Source organism: Fundulus heteroclitus, chromosome 6 (assembly GCF_011125445.2).
Source record: "Fundulus heteroclitus isolate FHET01 chromosome 6, MU-UCD_Fhet_4.1, whole genome shotgun sequence".
NCBI lineage: Eukaryota > Metazoa > Chordata > Actinopteri > Cyprinodontiformes > Fundulidae > Fundulus > Fundulus heteroclitus.
In genome coordinates, this window is record NC_046366.1 from 18,700,548 (window position 1) to 18,719,497 (window position 18,950).

The 18,950-nt window shown below is 38.8% G+C and overlaps 2 protein-coding genes across 2 annotated transcripts; both read left to right on the forward strand.

The window, feature by feature from the left end:
* The first annotated feature begins 9,060 nt into the window (after positions 1 to 9,060).
* foxq1a (forkhead box Q1a) lies at positions 9,061 to 10,304 on the forward strand. The gene has a single exon (XM_012875661.3). The coding sequence runs from the start codon at positions 9,221 to 9,223 to the stop codon at positions 9,956 to 9,958; it is 738 nt and encodes a 245-aa protein (XP_012731115.2). The 5' UTR covers positions 9,061 to 9,220; the 3' UTR covers positions 9,959 to 10,304.
* Positions 10,305 to 11,388: 1,084 nt separating this feature from the next.
* foxf2a (forkhead box F2a) lies at positions 11,389 to 14,489 on the forward strand. Its single transcript, XM_012875063.3, has 2 exons — positions 11,389 to 12,685; positions 14,239 to 14,489. The coding sequence occupies exons 1-2, from the start codon at positions 11,761 to 11,763 to the stop codon at positions 14,409 to 14,411; spliced, it is 1,098 nt and encodes a 365-aa protein (XP_012730517.2). The 5' UTR covers positions 11,389 to 11,760; the 3' UTR covers positions 14,412 to 14,489.
* Positions 14,490 to 18,950: the final 4,461 nt, after the last annotated feature.

An 18,950-nucleotide genomic window follows, 5' to 3' on the forward strand; every position in this document is an offset into this window, starting at 1 on the left:
TCTCTTAACAAGTTCCAACTAGGCAAGGTAAAGAAAGTTGCCTGAACAACAACACAAAACACAAACATGATGGTGGTAGCCATCAGGTCAAAAACAGACATTGTAGGTTTGATCTTAGCCAAAATTACAAAGTAGTGGAGCTCTTTATTTTACTTGATAATCAAGAAGTCGAAATAATTTATTAACTGATTTATAGGTTACATAGGTCTTACTGGAGCCATTTTCTGCAAGCTGGTGTTGGTGCTGCTGCAATTACTGGAGGTTTTTAGGTTCCTATACAGGGAATTATGTGTTTGCATGTTTTGCACTCATGTTCAGTGTAGGAGGGAGATATTTTAAACAAGAATCCATTGTCCTTTCAAAGAAAGGATCTCAAACCAGGATCAAAATGCTGCGAAGAGGAATCCCTCCTTCAGCTGCCTCGGGCTATTCAGAAAGCGTCAGTCAAGCTGGCCATGTCCGCATATGTGAACTTTTAAAAATGATGGCAGCATTGCAGAACCAATTGAGGTGTAAACTTCACTAGCTATGTTTACATGGACAAAATTTAACAATTGGATTAAAATGTATTCAAATTAAATAATAGGGCATTCCTAAAGTGATGTCAAATTACTGAATTTAGAAGCATGCGTTGCGGCCATCTTGTGGTCATACAAGCAGAGCGGTAACGCTTGAATAGTTTACTTGTTTGAGTCAAATAGTGAACAGATCTGTCCTGATTATCGCCTCAACAGACAATAACATAGCAACAACAAAACATCGCTGCTGCGTTGGTATCTGCTGGAGTGACTAGCGATAGGGTGATCATCGTCATATGAAGACATGTTTTTATTTTTTATTGATTTTCCAAAACCCCAGAGGAGTGCAGAGAAATGTCAGTGTTGGATGCAAGCTTGTAACCGAGAGGACTTTACTGTAGAATCTGATCAAAGACACCTAAACGTAGTCTCTATATTTCCTGGAGCCAACACTTGAACGTCCAGACTTAGCAGTGACTGCAGCATCTGTGCAGGTTGGCTATGTGTATTTGCCTTTTTCTCAGCAGCTTTAAAGCTTCATACAATCCATGAGTGCTTTCATGTGAGCTTCAGTGTTGCATTTAGTCTGCTCATTTTGAGAAACTTTGGACTTGTTTTTCTTTAAAGTCACTTATACCTTTTTCTTGGGGTTGTTTCTGAACGTGCAGTCGTTTTTTTTGGGCTTTGTTTTTTTTTCTTCAGACAGAACGCCCTTTTCTGGTGAACGTGCCACGTAGCGAGAGAGTGGGGCTCAACCCCTCTCCCCTGCAACAGCTATTTTATGAGCAGTAAAAGTCCCAGTGTGCATACATACCAGCTAAATACATGCATTTGTGATGATTAGAAACGGTGTGTGGTGGTTTTGCTGCTGGTCTTTGGCTTGTTTTCATGGATCAAGTTGATTGTTTCTGTCACAGTGATTTTACTGAGTCTGATTACAGCGTAATGATTGACTGTTTTTAAGTCTATTTTCTGCTATGAGCTCTATAATAAATTAAAACATATGTAAAAAGTCCATGAATATTTTTTTCTTAGAATTAGCTGCAACTCTATGCGGATTCCGTTTGATCCGTTGTGAGAGAGGAGAGGACACTCCTACCTTTCTACTGAGACTGCTTTCTTTCTGCTCATTTTGAGCCCTCTACATTCCAACTAACATTTCATCTGTTCTATGCTGGGTTTCTCCTTTGAAGCAGGTTGAAATGAAGCTCCTGGTACGCCGTGATCTTCCAAAATAATTAGTATTGCTGTTGTTTGCAATGTAATTTGCACTGTCTGACCAGCCAGGAAACCGTCTGTCTCGGGAAAAATGTGACGTCTTTTGAGAACTGCACCGTTGGATTGTACCGTTCACATGGGTACATAATTAAGTAATCTGATCATAATGTGCATATGCATGCATCTGGCTTTATTCAGAAAATAACCACTGAATGCGCAGTTATCTAATGCCCCTTTCATTCCGATTGATCTTAATTCGATCATAATATTCCAATAGGTTTGTTTACATGATGCATTTTGATTTCCGATCGGCCCTTTATTCCGATTACTTTTGTCCATGTAAATGTAGCTATTGTGACTTGTCCAATGTATGTTTTTGGGAAGAAATGATGCGCATGACACACCCTAAACAGCGGATCCGGTGTGTTTAAACCGTCCGATCAAATGTTCATACAGTTAAGTCAATAATTATTCATATCTCTGCCAGATTTAGGTTTGAAATTATTTTCATTATTTCAAGATATGTGTCCCTGATCAGCAATGAGATGGGAATCATTCAAATATATTAAGACAATCCAAATGGAAGTTTAGTTTTGAGATTTATGGTTTAATTTACATTTTGGTGAAAAAAAATTGCATTTTAAAGTCAATTTATACATCTTTCAGTAATCAATGGAGACATTGTTATGAGCATTACAGTAATCAAACCGTTATTATAATTTCTTTCCAGCATTTTTCATGTTTACACTGGTATTTTACTTTGCTGGTGATCAAGATTTCAAGATTGTTTTAACCTTAAATTTCCCAGAGGCATGAATAATTTTGGGCTTAATTGTACATACTCAGCTACATTACACCCAGTTAAGTCTTACATAAGTCAACAATGAAAATCTATTGCTTGGGTTCTCTCATGGGAACGGTGGACAGTATACTGTTGAGATGGAAAGCATTTGTGACAAACCAAGGTGGAGGAGTTAGATATTTTGTTTCGTGTCATCCATCCATCCATTTTCTAACACGTCTATCCCTATTGGGGTCGCGAGGGGTGCTGGTGCCTATCTCCAGCTGTCAATAGGTGAGAGGTAAGGAAAATTCCTGGACAGGTCGCCAGTCTATCGCAGGGCTTGTTTCGTGTCAAGAATGGCAATTTAAAGGTGGTAACACAAATTAAATCTGGTGACACTATTGTGGTAATTTGCTCACTGCTGTACGGTTTTCAAATGAACACTCCGATTGTAGTTTCCCACAGCTATTGACATGAATGTCGAATGACACCTAAAACCACAAAAATTAGGACTATTCAACTGTTTCTATTTAGGCTGATACGAACAGAACTTGAATTTACTTGATTCAGCAATCCATATTACTTCACTAATCCTTGCAGGACAATGGGTAACCTGGTGTCCACTTCTAGTTGTCACCATCATGGGTGCAAAATGCCAACAGGACATCTCAGTGCAATACAGACACATGAGACAGGCAAACATACAAACACTGTACCTATATGGGAAATTTGAAACGGCCGGTTAACATAAAGTGTTTGATTATGGGCAAAAGCAGGAAGCTGGAGAACCTAGAGAAAACCCAGCCATGTGAGAGGAGATTATACAAATTCCACACAGAATGGCTCTGGTCTGGGATTTAAACCATGGATTCTTCCAAAAGCAAGGCGATGCTACTTCTCTGTGTGGGCCCAAACTGACTCAGTGGATCACATGCTATGATACCTTCACAGAATGTTGTGAACAGATTGTATATAAAGTAAAAGCCTGAGCAGTCTGTTTCCTTTTCCCAGTTTGAGCGGACTACCGACCTGTCCAGGGTGTACCCTGCCCCTCGCCCAATGACCGCTGGAGTTAGGTACCAGCCACCCAGCGGCCCTGCATGGATAAGCAATTATAGACAATGAATGGACGAATAGATGGATGAACATTCTCAGCATACTGGTAGTTATCATGTTTATACATCAACCCACTGCAGGTAACACCAAAACCGAAGCAGATATTAGGTCTATGATGATATTGAACAAAAACTGTACAAAGTTATAAAATACAAATAAAGTCCACATAACAAGTAGCCCAACTCTGTAGCATCAAGGCACCTTCAGTAAGATTTTTAAAGCAGACAGAGGAGCATTCCTTAATTATAAGCCTGGAGACTGTTGCGTGAGTGCTTACAGGGCTTGTGTTAATTAATTAATAACTATGGGATCCCAAAGCTGTCATAAATATTTAGGCATTGTGTTGAGTATTGACCCAACACAAAATGCTCTAAGATAGAGAGCACCTGTGATATCCTCCCTGCTGTAACATTGGAATTTTTTTTGTTTTGTTTTGTTTTTTATTAAAAACCTTTAAACCTCCTTTAAATCAAGGTTAAAAACCTAGTTGTTTAGAGTTGCCTTTGAATGTTGATGTTGAAGTTTGTAGTCCACCTTGTCTGATATCTTAACCTGCTGCTACCATTCCTCTGCAATTCACTTTCCTCTGTAATGTTTTCTTTTCTTATGTTCTGTTCACATACAGCACTTTTAATTGTGTTGTTACTAAAATGTGCTTTACAATAAACGTGCCTTGCCTTAAAGAGTAACTCATCCCTGTACCAGACCCCTACTCCACCCACATCTAATATTTGAAAAATGTGCAGAAAGGAAGCAATGCCTCGTGGACCAGGGAATGTGCAGGGGATACTAGAAGAAGGTAAATAAATGTTAAATAAACTAACTGAATGCAAAGCTAATTAAGTGCTAACATGAAAATCAATAGGAAGCTCACTATTCCAATACCAACTCACTATGGAAATATGTAGGAGATGGAGTCGTTGTTATTCTCCACAACACCAGAGCTACGGATGTAAATTTTTCTGAGTGATGTCACAATTTCTTTTGAGCCAATACTGATTCCAACTTCAAATGTAATAAACTCCTTAAACATGAGGAGGGAGCTACACAGATGGTTTTAGACACAACAGATTTCAACAAACGTGCGGTAAATTGTCAAAAGTTACAGAGACATGCAGACAGCACTATAAGACACCCATTTTATTAGCAATAAATAAATAAAAAAATAAGCCTATTTGGCGTTATATAATAATAAAACATTTACATAGGTTTTGATATTTCCATCTCTCGCTAATGTCAAACAACTGGGTCAGGTTAAGGGTTAGAATAAATTAAAGTCAGCTGTATTCTTTCCTAACCAGTCTATAACTGATCATAAGTCCATATCTAATACATGAGAGAAAAATCTAAATTACATAAATTAATGAATTCAAGTTTGTAAATATGTGGGCTGTTAACTACAGTGGAGAGGCACCAACATCCAACAATTGAAACACTTAAACTTACATGCAAAACTATGAGTCAAAGCAAATAAAGAGACTGATGCATGGTTAATTCATTAATCTCAGCAACTAAGTTTAACTTTCTTTTTTTTTTTTGCTCACTGATTTAATGAGGGAGCCTGGAAAGTCACAGCTTCTAACTCATGCACAAACTCAAAGATGATTACACTGCTATCCGCTAACCTTCCAACTAAAGTAACAGGGCACACATTTAAATTGGCTCCCTTATTTAAATTTAATAATTTTATCTGATCATTATGTGTGCAAGGCAAGTCTCTGAGCTTCGGGCCTGAACCTAAAACTGTTAGTGTGTCCAAGCGGGCAGATAAAAGCACCATTATCAGGTCTAATAAGTTGTAAGGAACAACTTTTAAACAGATGATTGGTAATCACATTAACTGTTTAAAATGAGCATAAAGGTATAAAGGACCTCTGTACATCTCACTCATCCTTTTGTCCCATAATGTCCTGCTGCTTTGTTACGGACAACAGTTGAACAGGCCTTCTACACAGTGGCTCCTTGCCTTTGGAAATCTGTCCCACTTGGTGCTTTTTAAAAAGAAAAAGTTAAAGACTTTCCTTTAACAAAAAAAAAAAAATAACACTATTGTATGAGTTTTCAGTTTATTTTTATTTTGTACTGTTTATACTGTTATATCCTTTAGTACTTTAAGATAGTTTATAAAATGAAAAATGTTTTACAAAAAAATATTATTATTACTATTGTTATAATATTATTATTATTAGTAGTAGCAGTAATAGTAGTAGTAGTAGTAGTAGTAGTAGTAGTAGTGTTATAAGATGAACTTTATTGTAAAATGTATTAGAGCTAAATGAATAATTTGATCTGTTACTTCAATGAACTGTTGTTGCTCATATAATATTGTATAATCGGGTACTTTGCAGTTGGTTAACATGGAGATAATTTTCTTGCACATGGAAAAACAAACTTTTTTCTATCTTAATTATGGATCAATTTAGTTGATTGGTTCTCTGTTTACTGGCTGCTAAATTTGTTTTGGTTAAAGGGGACATATAATGCTTTTCAGCTCTTCTTTTTCACATTGAAATCATTCAGTTGTGGTCTATATAAAGTGATACCCCAATGTTTTGGTCTGAATTCTTCATTAGTTTAGCCCCCCACGTTCCCCCTTTTTAACCCCCTTTGTGCTGGGTTGCCTCTGATAGCAACTCATTTTCTTGCTGTCTCTTTAAGTCTAAAGGAGGTACTTTGAATCAAATGGACACGTGTTAAGTTTTGTTCTGCATGTATATGAGTGTTATGTACTAAGCTCAGATCATCTGCGTGATGAATTCTTCATTCCAGAATTTTCAGGAGACGATCAGAGCCAGAGTAGGAGACTTCTCCAAAACGTTGATCTGAAATCTCAAAGGGACTTTGTCCGTGACGTGAAGGCCGGTGATGTCATAGCCATTTTACAGTTGGTGCTGTTGAAAGAAAACAATAGCTGCCATAATCGTGCGGCTCAGACAAAAACATTTTTTTTGTACTACAGAGGTTTGTTGAGATCATGAAAGGGGAAGATGCTATCTAATCTTGCGTCTGCACAAGTTATTTAGTTTTTTTTTTCCATGCAATAGTTTCATAATGCAAGTATTAGAAGAAACAAACCTCTAAGTGAAATATGTTGTATTTAATTTCCTTATAGTTACCAAGTTTGTTCATATGGGAATTTTAAGCTAAGCTACATATGTAAGTAGATAAGAAAAAGCTTCCCCAAAAGCTTGGAAAACATTTCTGTTTATGAAAACTAGACTTTTGTGAAAGTGGGGACTTAAAACACAAGTTAATAGCAGAACATGTTTAGAATAATGTAGGATGTTTGAAACATACATTACATTAAAACCTTATATTGTCTTCATTTAGAAACATAGTTTTTAAAAACAACCACAGCTCTCACTCTATACCTATGTTTACACTGCACATTCATACTTAAAATTCCACCTATGACGCCATAACAGACAATTTGAGCTCTCCTTAAGCAAATCACAATGCACACAAGAACACACAGAGGTGCACCCTGTGGCCTCACAAGTTCATACTTGCACTGAAGCAAACAAATACTTGCTGTTTGGGCTTTTGTCATTGTGTGGTTGGCTCAAAGGAATCTCCACTTGACATGCCACCATTGAAAATAGTGACCTTACCACAGCTTCAGGTGTCACGTTTTACACAAACAGATTACTACATGGCCAATCCAAACCTCCACGCCAGTGCAAACATGTGTAGGCAACAGTTTGAAACTACGGTTTGCACAGCCGTCTATGGAAGGAGCTGATGACAAATCAGTGTGTCAGTGGTGTGACTATGATGTCAGCCTGCGTCTGCAGGTGTGTCCAAAGGGCATTGTTTTTCAGGTAACTTTTCAATGTCGGAGCACAACTCAGGACAAAACAGTATTCGTCTTTGCTTTTAAAGAGCAGGACTGACATCTGAACAAAGAGAGTTGATTTAGTTGAAGAAAACTCAGAGGGAGATACAGGACTGTGAGGGTAGCATATTTGAAAAAGAACCGAGACCTAAACATTAGCTTATAGGACCTTCAAGTGGAGTTCAGACTTCAACTGGTTTGTTTGCCACTTTGTTTGTAGCCTTGCATCAAATTGTCTAAAAACCAAAGGCTCGTCATTTAAAAATAACATAAATCACTGCAAGTAATTTGTCATTAGTCATCCTTTTGGCATTGAGCAACAAGAAGCACAGGGCTCAGTGGAGTAACACTGGTTTCTCGTCTGGTTGTGAAAGCTATTACACACAGCTGACAGTCTTGATGTGGCAGATCTCAAGTGCATTGAAATGTCTAAATATTGATGGGACACGCAGCATTTCTGTTGAGCTGTTTAAATGCCACACTCTGGTCTGGTAAATGTCAAACCTAATCCCGCCTTCAACGTTTTCACATTTTGTCCCATTAAAACCTAAAACATAAATGTTTTGTTTTTTTAATCAACATATTGTTTGAAAGCAACACATAAGAAGTGGAGGGAAAATGATACAGGGTTTTCTTTTTTATTTTGTAAAAAAAAAAAAATCCAAAAATTATGGTGTGCCCCTATTATTCTGATAACTGTAAATCCTAAACAAATCACAGTCCCACTAATTTTCTTCAGATGTTATGACATAAACGTGATTCCATAAGATGTCACCTCATTATTAGTAATTAGGCTCAACTTATGATAAGCAAACGCTGCTCTTCCCCCTAAACACACCACCCCCACAAAGATGCATGGTGGTGGCAGCATCAGTTGGTGGGGAAGGTTTTCTTCTGCAGGGACAGGGAAGCTGATCAGATTTGATGGGGAGATGTGTAGATTTAAATCCAGGGCAATCCTGCAGGAAAACTTGGTGGAGGCTGCAAATGACTTGAGACTGGAATACAGGTTCACCTACCCTACAAAACCTAATCATAGAGCCATAACCACAATGGAAATGTTTAGTTTATAGCATTCCCATGTGTTAGAATGGCACTCTAAAAGTCAGACCTAAATCCAATTGTGGATTGCATATTTCAAATTTTTATTACCAAAAAAAAAAAAAAAAAGCAAAAGAGAATATGCATAATTTTCCTTCCTCTTCATAGTTAAATGCTACTTTGTGTTGTCTCATGTAACTCGGTGTTTATACTGCCTCTTGAAATTAACGCTCAGCACCTTTTTTACAGAAGAGAGTTACGCCCCCTGGTTGTTACAGGTAAAATAGCATTAAAGTGGCTGATTGAACACCTTCCGCAGGTAAGGTGCACTGTATACGGTCTCAGGAGATGTTTTCTCTTTGTAATAGTGAGATATAAGATATATTATCAAGCAGTTCTCATTTCTGTTATGTCGTTCGCGGTTGTGTCCGTCAACTTTTACCAAGATCTTTTTAGTTTGTTAACATGCAAATAATTTGGAAATCGCATAGCCCCGCCTTTTTTAGGGCTGGTCCCGAGGTGAATCTGATAAAACAACAGCTCAAACTCAGTAAAGGTGAGATGAGCTCTAGAGCTCCGGCAGGTATGACTGGAAACACACCGAGAGAATCCCCGAGGCACCGCGCGTCTTGACGCACAAAACACTTTTACGCAAAGAAGCTTTTCTGCGTGTTACGCTGGATCTTGCAACTCAGCGCCTCTTGCAGCATGAAGTTGGAGGTGTTGTGTGGAAACCATGATATGAAGCACTTTGAGGCACCCGGTGATGGAGAGGGGAAAGAACAATCTCCTCTCTCTGCAGAGGAGGAGCTGGGGTCCGATGGAGACTGCGTGGCCAACAGCCCTCCACTCGTTACTCCGGGCGGGAACAGCAAATCCAAACCGTACACACGGAGACCCAAGCCCCCGCTTTCCTACATCGCTCTGATCGCCATGGCTATCCGGGATTCTCCCAGCGGACGTCTGACTTTGGCGGAGATAAACGACTACCTGATGAAGAAGTTCCCCTTCTTCAGGGGTAGCTACACCGGCTGGAGGAACTCTGTGCGGCACAACCTGTCTCTGAATGATTGCTTTCTGAAAGTGCTCAGGGACCCGTCCAGGCCCTGGGGGAAAGACAATTACTGGATGCTCAACCCTAACAGCGAGTATACGTTCGCTGACGGCGTGTTCCAGCGCAGGAGAAAGCGCATCAACAAGCAGTTCGGCCGGGAGCAGGGGCTGTCCCAGCGCGCAGAAGAGCCTCAGGTTACCGATAAAGCCAACCCAATCACCAAGACTGAGCCCTGTGCCAAGTTTACAAGCTCGTTTGCTATTGATAGCATCCTCAGCAAGCCTTTCAAAGAAGATTCAACCAGGCAGCCTTTTTACCCTGCGTTCCTCTGGCCATACTCTGAACTTATGACGCATCACTCAAACGCATCCGCTTCTTTCCCGTGCGTTTAGGCAGGCTGCTCTTTGGACTTATAAACGCCTGCTGCTGGAATGCAGTCGTGAACAGAAAACAAAACCGACTCGTCTGTTGTTGTTGTTTTTCTTGTTTGGTGATTGAAAATCACGACTGTGCGTAGATGCTTTAATTTATTATCTTACCGACGGTGGCATTTTTTTTTAGCCATTGCATCTCCACTTTTTTTTCTTTATTTAACGTTTTAGTTTTGTTAATAACCATGAATTGTAAATGTTACTGTATAAAAACGATATACTTTGTTTGACAAAAAGTCTCCGAATGCACTTTGTTTGTTTTTCTCTGTCAAAAACCTTTATAATAAAAAAATAAAAGACAGCAAAATACAAAAAATAAATAAAGAAAACAAAATAAGGAAAAAAAAATCAAAAACAGAACCGAAAATAAAGAGTCTTTTATTATGTTTATTTATTTGTAGGCCCATTCCTCGCAGGTGTCTTGGAAATTGTAAAGGCGCACATTTTGATCGGTTTTATATATATATATATATATATATATATATATATATATATATATATATATATATATATATATATATATATATATTTTATTTTTTATTTTTTTACCACAATAATAATAATAAAAAAATAATTAATTATAATAATAATTATTATTATATATTATTATATAATAATATATAATATTATTATTAATAATTTATTATTATTATTATTATTATTATTATTATTATTATTATTATTATTATTATTATTATTATTCATCCATCCTATGTCTACACCGGCTCATCTTTGCAGGGAGGGGGGGGGGGGGTACTCGTGTCTATCTCCAGCACTCACCCTGGACGTGTCGCCATTATTATTATTGTTGTTTCCACAAAAAAGCAAATGCAGCAATTAGGGCAAAGGACAGATAACTTTGCTTCCAAGTTGCCTACTTTTTTTTTTTTTCTTTTTTACATAGCACTGAGGACAAAAAAACTACATAGTTCCAGGTGTTTGTGGTCCACCTTACAGTACGGTACCTCTCCTGAATTTGTGTTTTGCTTGCCTTTTAAGTGTCACCTGACACAAGGTTATTGATGGAGCCGCCAATGTAAAAAAGCTTTTTAGAGGCGCCTCTGTTTTTTTAAGCGTTTTTTGGACAGAAGGTTTGCTTATTAAGGGATGCGGTCCAGACTCTGAGAGGTAAAACAGCGCACAAGCTCTGTGTGTGGTAGCCCTATGCTGCACACTTTGCTCAAAGGAAAATAAACAAGGACAGAATGGGGTCCCTTTTCTGCCAAAACACTGATCCTGCAGATAGCACACAAACAAAGAAAAAAGGAGCGCTATAATATCTAGCAAATTACATCTTCACTGAAGGCGCTGTGCGATCTTTTGTTATTGTTTTGTTTAAATAGTTATGTCCCATGGCGTCAGACGTGGACAGAGAGTTGTTTTGGAAAGTGAATGGTTGCTGGCTGATTGGTCTTCCTCTAATGCGCCGTGTCCCTCTTCTTGCCTGGATCTTGGCCAGTTGGGGTTAGGGAGTATTTCCCGCTGACCTATTTCAGGAATCTAGAAGGAAACGCAGGGGGCGCATTGGGCGTAAGGACACCACAGTGATTTGAAAACAGATAGGTGGTCGGATCCTGTTTGGCCGAGTAGCTCATGAAGCAAGGGAAGAGAACGATCTTTATTTCTCCTCTCTGTTGGTGAGACGAAGGACGGCGGAGGAAAGCTGGTTGTCACGGTTATGAACCTTGCGGAGCCTCGTTGAGGAGCTTGTTGATCATGTCGTGCCGCATCAGGACATCGGAGTGAGATTCAGAAGCGCAAACATGACTGCTGAGATGCCTCAGCAGCAACAGCTGGACCCCTGTGATTCTTTGCGCTCCTGCGCCCCGCTGCCAGACCTGGAACACGATCGAGGCGCAGTTAAGGAAAAAAGAGGCTACTCGGGATTGAGGCGCCCCGAAAAGCCCCCCTATTCCTATATCGCGCTCATAGTGATGGCAATCCAAAGCTCACCGAGCAAAAGAGTAACTCTGAGCGAGATTTATCAGTTCCTACAGGCCAGATTCCCGTTTTTCAGAGGGACATATCTGGGATGGAAAAATTCCGTCAGACACAACTTGTCTCTAAACGAATGTTTTATCAAACTACCCAAAGGTCTGGGGAGACCTGGCAAGGGTCATTACTGGACCATGGACCCAAGCAGCGAGTTCATGTTCGAGGAGGGCTCCTTTCGTCGCAGACCGAGGGGATTCCGGAGGAAATGCCAAGCCCTGAAACCAGTGCACCGGATGATGAACGGAATCGGGTTTGGCGCGTCCATGCTGACGCAGAACATTGACTTCCAATCTCCTCAAGTCTCATTAACCTACCGTAATAACTACAACATCGATTTAGTGAGTAGTACAGTTCAAAGTGGGTTTGAGGGATTTGGAGTAAGCCACCACGTCCCGCGTCTTTCGTCCACCTCCCTGGCATCCTACATGACGGCATGTGAGGCGGCATCCAGCAAAGATCATTACGCAGACAGCAGCAGCAGTCCCATACAGACCTCACCAGCGATGAGAGGCGCGCTGGACTGTACGTCTGCGCATGCAAACGCCGCTTCGCGCTGGAACGCACCTGGGATGTCCTCACACAGAAAACAGCAGAATCTGGCAACAAGCTGCGCCAACTCCTCTGTGGCATCAAGTTATTCCTGGGAGCAGAGCCATTTGCATCAGAGCAGACGGGATTCGCCAGAGGTGGCAGGTAGAACCCGACCTTCAGAAAACTATTCTATGTGTTGTTTATATTATTTGCGTTGATCTGCCTTTAACACATTTGGGGCATTTAATTTTAAATAAGCATTTCCTAGACTAAAATGTGTTGGAAACGTGAATCGGTTGAATTGAAGAAAATACTTTATTAACCCCAAAGGGAAATTAAATGTTATAACTCAGGGATTTCTCCTACCAGTTGTTGCACATCCTGATGGCTGTATAGGCAGGAAGGAATACGGGTCAGGTTCACTTTAACTGCGGAAAAGCAGCTCTGCAAAAAGAGAAACTATTGCAACCCCACAATCCATTCGTTTCTTCAATCAGCATCTTTATATGCATTACAACCATTCCATTTCAGCGCCTGATGAATTCCTATTCATACACACGGCTATCTGCTTCTTGGGGTAGTTAAGGTGATCATCTAAAACCGACGCCAAGGACTTTTCCCAAGTAAAAGAAAATCAGCATTGTATTCCTTGAAAGGGAATGTTAACTTATTTTCTTGAATTATGTAAGTTGTGAAAACCATTCTTGTTCTTTTTGCACAATTAGCAGAAAGTCCTTACTTTCTGCAAATTGATGTTATAAGTGATAAAACATTTTGGAATTCTGTGAAGATGTTGTTAGAAGTTTACAGAAAAAAATACCGAAACATATGGACTAAAATATATCTAAAAATATTAATTATATTCTTTTTTCAGAGTTGTTTAAGTGTGCAATCAAAAAGTGCACTCTTAAATCCATTATGCAAACAGTCTACTAATGTCTACTGTTGTTTCAGTTTTTATCGCGCACCACAGAGAAAACTCCAAAGCGGGCTGTGATCACCTGCACTGCTTGCGCTCCACTTAATTTGCTACTTTGCTGCATCTTCAAATGTATCTTTCAAAGCTCTGTTTATTATTTGATAAGAAAATATGTACAATGCAGTGTAGATCCACCATAGGCAGCACCCAGAAGGGTCACAAACACTATTAAAAATGATCTCAGCTCACGCCTAACAGTTTTGAGTCTTTAAATTGAGCCAGATCTCTTTCCAAGCCGTCTCTATATAGCTTTTTCCCGCATTGTTATTTATTTTCCATGACTCTTGTCATTTTTACTTTGAATGAAACCACCCTCATTACCCCACCAACAACAACGCAAATTTGTCTCTTGAGTTGTCCATCGTGTAGTAGTGCATCAAGTTAAAAAATACATACTTTAACCATCATTTTGCCTTCTTTTCTGGTCTTCATTCGGAAAAAATACCACATATATATATATATTTGAAGTCAAGTATTTACAAAATATCACTGTGATATTTTTAAGAATGTTTTTTTTTATCCAAAATTAAAGAGATAGTGGATTCTTTGGGATGGATATTACATAACGTAAATTACAAATGAATCTCTTTACAGGTGAAAGAGTACCATCATTATGTAAAGTAATCAGATAATATACGACTACTACTACTACTACTACTATGAAAACTATAATTGACATGCAATGCAGCTCCAGCATCACTGAACTGAACCTGACATTTGTCCTTTTTGCTTCCAGTGGGACTGCCTCGGTATTCCAGCCGCTCAGCTGTTCCAGTGTCGGGAAGGAAGGAATTTGTTTTCAACCTAAATGGAATCTCTTCCCTCCATCCAAGTACCGGAGGGTCCTATTATCCTCATCTTCATCACCACCACAGTGACTGTCAGGACGTAAAGCCATGTGTGATGTGACGACAAAGTTTTTAGTCTATATCTAAGGTCCTTGCTAAAGTTTTGCCTCATGATCCCGTTAGGGATGTTGATTTTTTTTTTTTTTAAAGCATTCTAAGATGTGATTTGGAGACTTGCTGAAGCCCTCACAGCCAATAAAAAAAGATACTCCACACCTGAAAGACACATCCATGTATGCGCCTTAATCACTCACTAAATGTTGTACTCTAGTTGGGTTTCTTTCAGGAATGTCACCTAATAAAGAATTTCCTTTCAAAGATGACTTAATGGCTCGATGACTACACATGCATATATATGTTTTTTTCCCCGTTTGTAATCTTTTCTTTCCGTTCAGGTGTTTGTCCTTATTTAAGAGTTCATAAATCTTTATTTTGTAACCCTACCCCCCCCCCCCCCCCACACACACACACACACACACACGCACACATTTTATAAATTCCCAGCTTTCCTTTGAATCTGCCTCGGTTGACAGTACGGGTCTCCTTGTCCATTCAGCGCTACACAAAGCAGCAAAAAAAGATCAACTCGGTCCCATTGACTTGTCCTGCACTGCCATCTAGTGGTGCCTTGACAGAAAAGCAGGAGTTCAAGACAGCAGACACCGGGAATCAAGAATCTTTTATTGTATGTTGTAAAAGAAAGGCATATGGTTTCCTTACTTTTTTGGAGGTCCACAGTTTTCTATTTTCTAGAAATATGTTTTAATCTGAGCTTATCAACAAGAACGGGACTAATGTTCACACTTTCTTCTGAAACGTTTGTCCCATTGGGCCAAGTTCAAGGAAAGGAAGCGCTCAAGTCTGTATCTAAGTGAAGGATGCTGGATGTTTGCTGTCCTCATTTGTATGGAGTTTAAAAAAAAAAAAGCAGTAAAGAAAACATTGAAAACATTGAGATTTTACCAAAGAATTTGAATCTTAAGAAGATTTTAAATTGTCCTTGACCCCCCCCCCCCCCCCCCACCACCACCACCACCACCACCACCACCACCACCACCACCACCACACACACACACACACAAGAAAACAAAAGGAAACAAAAAATATGAATGAAAAATGAAAAGACAGTCATTTACCTTTGTTGGTGGGCCACTAGATTTGTACAATTAGCCGCAAATGGCTCCTGGTCCACATTTTTGGCATTCCTGCTCTAGACCAGCAGTTCCCAAATTTGGAGACGGGCACCCACTTCGGGTCACGAATATGTAAGCATTAGGCCTTTGTCTTCTATAAATTAACCTAAATAACAAAACAACAAGGATGAAGTTATGTATTATGCAAATGTTGCAAAAATATTACTTGAATATAATTAAAAGCAACATATTGACCAATCTGTTGGCCTTTAAAACAAATCTTTACTAACTTGGTAAAAAAGCTTGTATGCTCTAGCAAAAGTTGGGATCGTGAGCGTCTCACTTTTATACTTTGTAGGTTGGATAATCAAAAGTTTGGGAAGCACTGCTCTAGCTCATCCTGAGTCATGCCCTTTATTTTTTCTGAACTCTTCTCTTCAGTTTATCCACAGGTTTTCAAGGATTTATGTGTGAAAACAGAGATGGTCAGGAAGAGGTTATTAATTTTGTGTCCAATTAACTCTTTACATGTTTATTTGCTCCTCAAATATGGATCCTTGTCCTGATAAAAGACCCAGATGTCATCTATTTCTTAGTTTCAGTTTAAAGGCCATAAGGGTTTAAATAAAATCTTTAATTTCAATGGATTCATGATGTCATGTAAAGCAACCTTCCTAATTCCTTTGGAAGAGAAGCGAGCAATATGCTTCATTTGCCTTTGAATGACTATCAAAAAGTAAATTTACCAAAAGTAAATATCAACAGTAATTAAGTTAGTAATTACAAAGTCTTGGCACCACCTGATTGTCTAGAATTAACAGCCCAACAGCTTTACGTCTCTGTTATTGTTTTATGAATACCTGCTTGGTTACTAAGTAATACTGAAAGGAATGTGGAAAACTAATCAACTATGGAAAAAATGGGGAACAAAAGAACAAAACTGAAATCAATGACGACACAGAGATATATCACAATTTGGTATCAATATTTATGTTTAAGAACAAAGGCTTTTTTCTTTTAGGAATTTGGAATGCGGTCAAATTATCTTTAACACTAATTGAGAACAACAATCGTTATTTGTTCAAGCAACCAAGTTCACAACCCAAGCAGAGGGGAACATAAAACATAATTTTAAGAAATGAATGGTTCGAAAATAATTTGCTGGAGCAGAGAGCAACCTTTTTGGACAATTGATTCTTAATGTTGTGTCAACTAGCCATCAAAAGAAAAAAATTGACTACTTAAAGCCGACATAGACTTAGAATCGGTCCATCGGGCAGCTTGATAATGTCAAATTCTGATTTAGCGGATTCAGCTAACAACAAAGAAAATATTAGCTGTAGTGTTATTTAGCAGATCCTTTAAGTCCCACTTTTACCTTCAAGTAGCATTTATAAAACATCAATGTGTGCATGACTGCTGGCGGTGTGCTACGGGTGATCTCTGCATGAATAGAACGAGCTGCGTGGTAAAGCCAATAGAACTAATGGTGGGTACTGTGTCAGCAATAGCAGCTGAGATAACGGAGACTCAATTTAGCATGTTTATACGGACTATGCAGACATTTTATGACATTTATTGAGAGGACATGAAAAGAAAACACAGATAAATAGCAATGAGCTGACATTACAGGAGTAAAGTATCTCTTTACGTGTGAACAACTTAAAAAAAAAGAAGGTTCTAGCATCAGGCTTAATACCCTTTTCAAAATCAAGAAATTAAGCACTAAGCATCAAGCATTAATTATATTGTTTAAATCCCAAACCAACGTTCTCTGCCGGGACCTGGCCTCTGCCCAGGCTCAAGCAGGCAGCGTGAGGGGCCCTGGGTTTCAGTGCTGCCTTTTTCAGATTTTTCTCACATTCTTTCTGCAGGAGCTTAAGACAGCCTGTCTCAGTCCGCCAGTGCTATTCTCAGCCAGGCTACAGTCACCGTGTACACAAACAGGAGATCGTACTTATTTTGAATCCAGAGTTCCTTCGAAGATCGTTTACTCGGTAAACGATATCAGGAGGTTCACACACATGCCCCCTCATGCAGTCTCTGAAGCGAAAGAGAGCTGCTCCCGTGTGTGGCCCTAGCACATCACAAAATTCTCCACCATACTCATGCCCACTACAGTGGGTAGGAGGTGCTTTTCCACGTGTTTTCCCTGTTTTCCATCAAACCTTTCTGGAGAATTTGTCACTGAGCGTCTTAACTGATCAAAGCACAATTTCCTGTGAAGTCCTTGTAGAGTCCAGCAAATGCAACATGTTTTACATTTGTGATGGTGGGTCAGAAACTGCGTTTGTCTGGTATTACTCTCAAGCAACCTGTTAGGGTTGTAAATAACTTCTAATAGTTGCTGTGGAGACTTGCTGAGTAGTAACTATGCAACACTCTAGCTGTGGTCTTTAAAGATTTTTTTATACCTCCCTTACCATCTTCCACCATGCCCTCTGGTTAAAACAAAATGAACCTCTGTGCTATAACATATTTATACACCAAGAAGCATTATCGTAAGTCATGGATCACTAATTAGAAGTTTCTGAAAACTGATCAACTTGAAAAAGTGAAATGTATTTTTTAAATGCTCCATTTACAGCCATTGAAAGGATACATTATGGGGTTCCAATAACTGTGCAACCGGTGGTTTTGTTTCCCTCAATAAATTTCCTTTTTTTAAACACGGAACTTTTGTCTTACTAAATCATTAGAAATCAAAGGCAGAATATTCAGATTTTTTCACTACAAAAGCTACATTTATTTTAAGGCCTTAACACATACATTGCATTGTATACATGTGTTTGCCCCTTTTGTCCATTATGTCTCTGTCTTCTCCGTCAATCAATGACATACTTCACACTGCAAAGTCACACCGCTGCAGTGGAATGTAGAAGTTATTCTGTTATCATTGTTTAAACATGGTGAAAACAATGTTATTTTCATATTTTCAGCATAAAACCACATTGTCTTCATGTTTATTTATTTTTTATTTTTATTTTTATTTTATTTTTTTTCAGCCTGTTCGTGGAGCTGAGACGTTTACATTTTAGGGACTTTTTCGCTGGGTTAAATTTGGACTTATATTTTAAATGTCCTACCTCCGTTGTAAACTCGAGTGCCAACCTTTTTTAAAGAAACAAATTATTATAAACTTGATTCTCAGTATCCAGTAGATCATGTTTCCCTTCCCGGTGGTGACTGTTTATTTTGACGTCTGAGTGCGGGCATGTAATCCTAAAGTGTACCGGGAGGTGGCAGCACCCTATCAGAAATGTCCTGTCTTTGTCGAGAAGCTATTTTTTATTTATTTATTTTTTCTGCCGAGTAGCTATGTCCACCACGAATACGTGATCTATAAAACTATTTGAGATAATTAATATAACGATTATTTTAAAAAGTGACATGTGACGTTTGTTTGATTGTATGTTTTTTTATTTTTTTTTATTTTATCTGATTCATCCTTATTTATAGTTGATTTA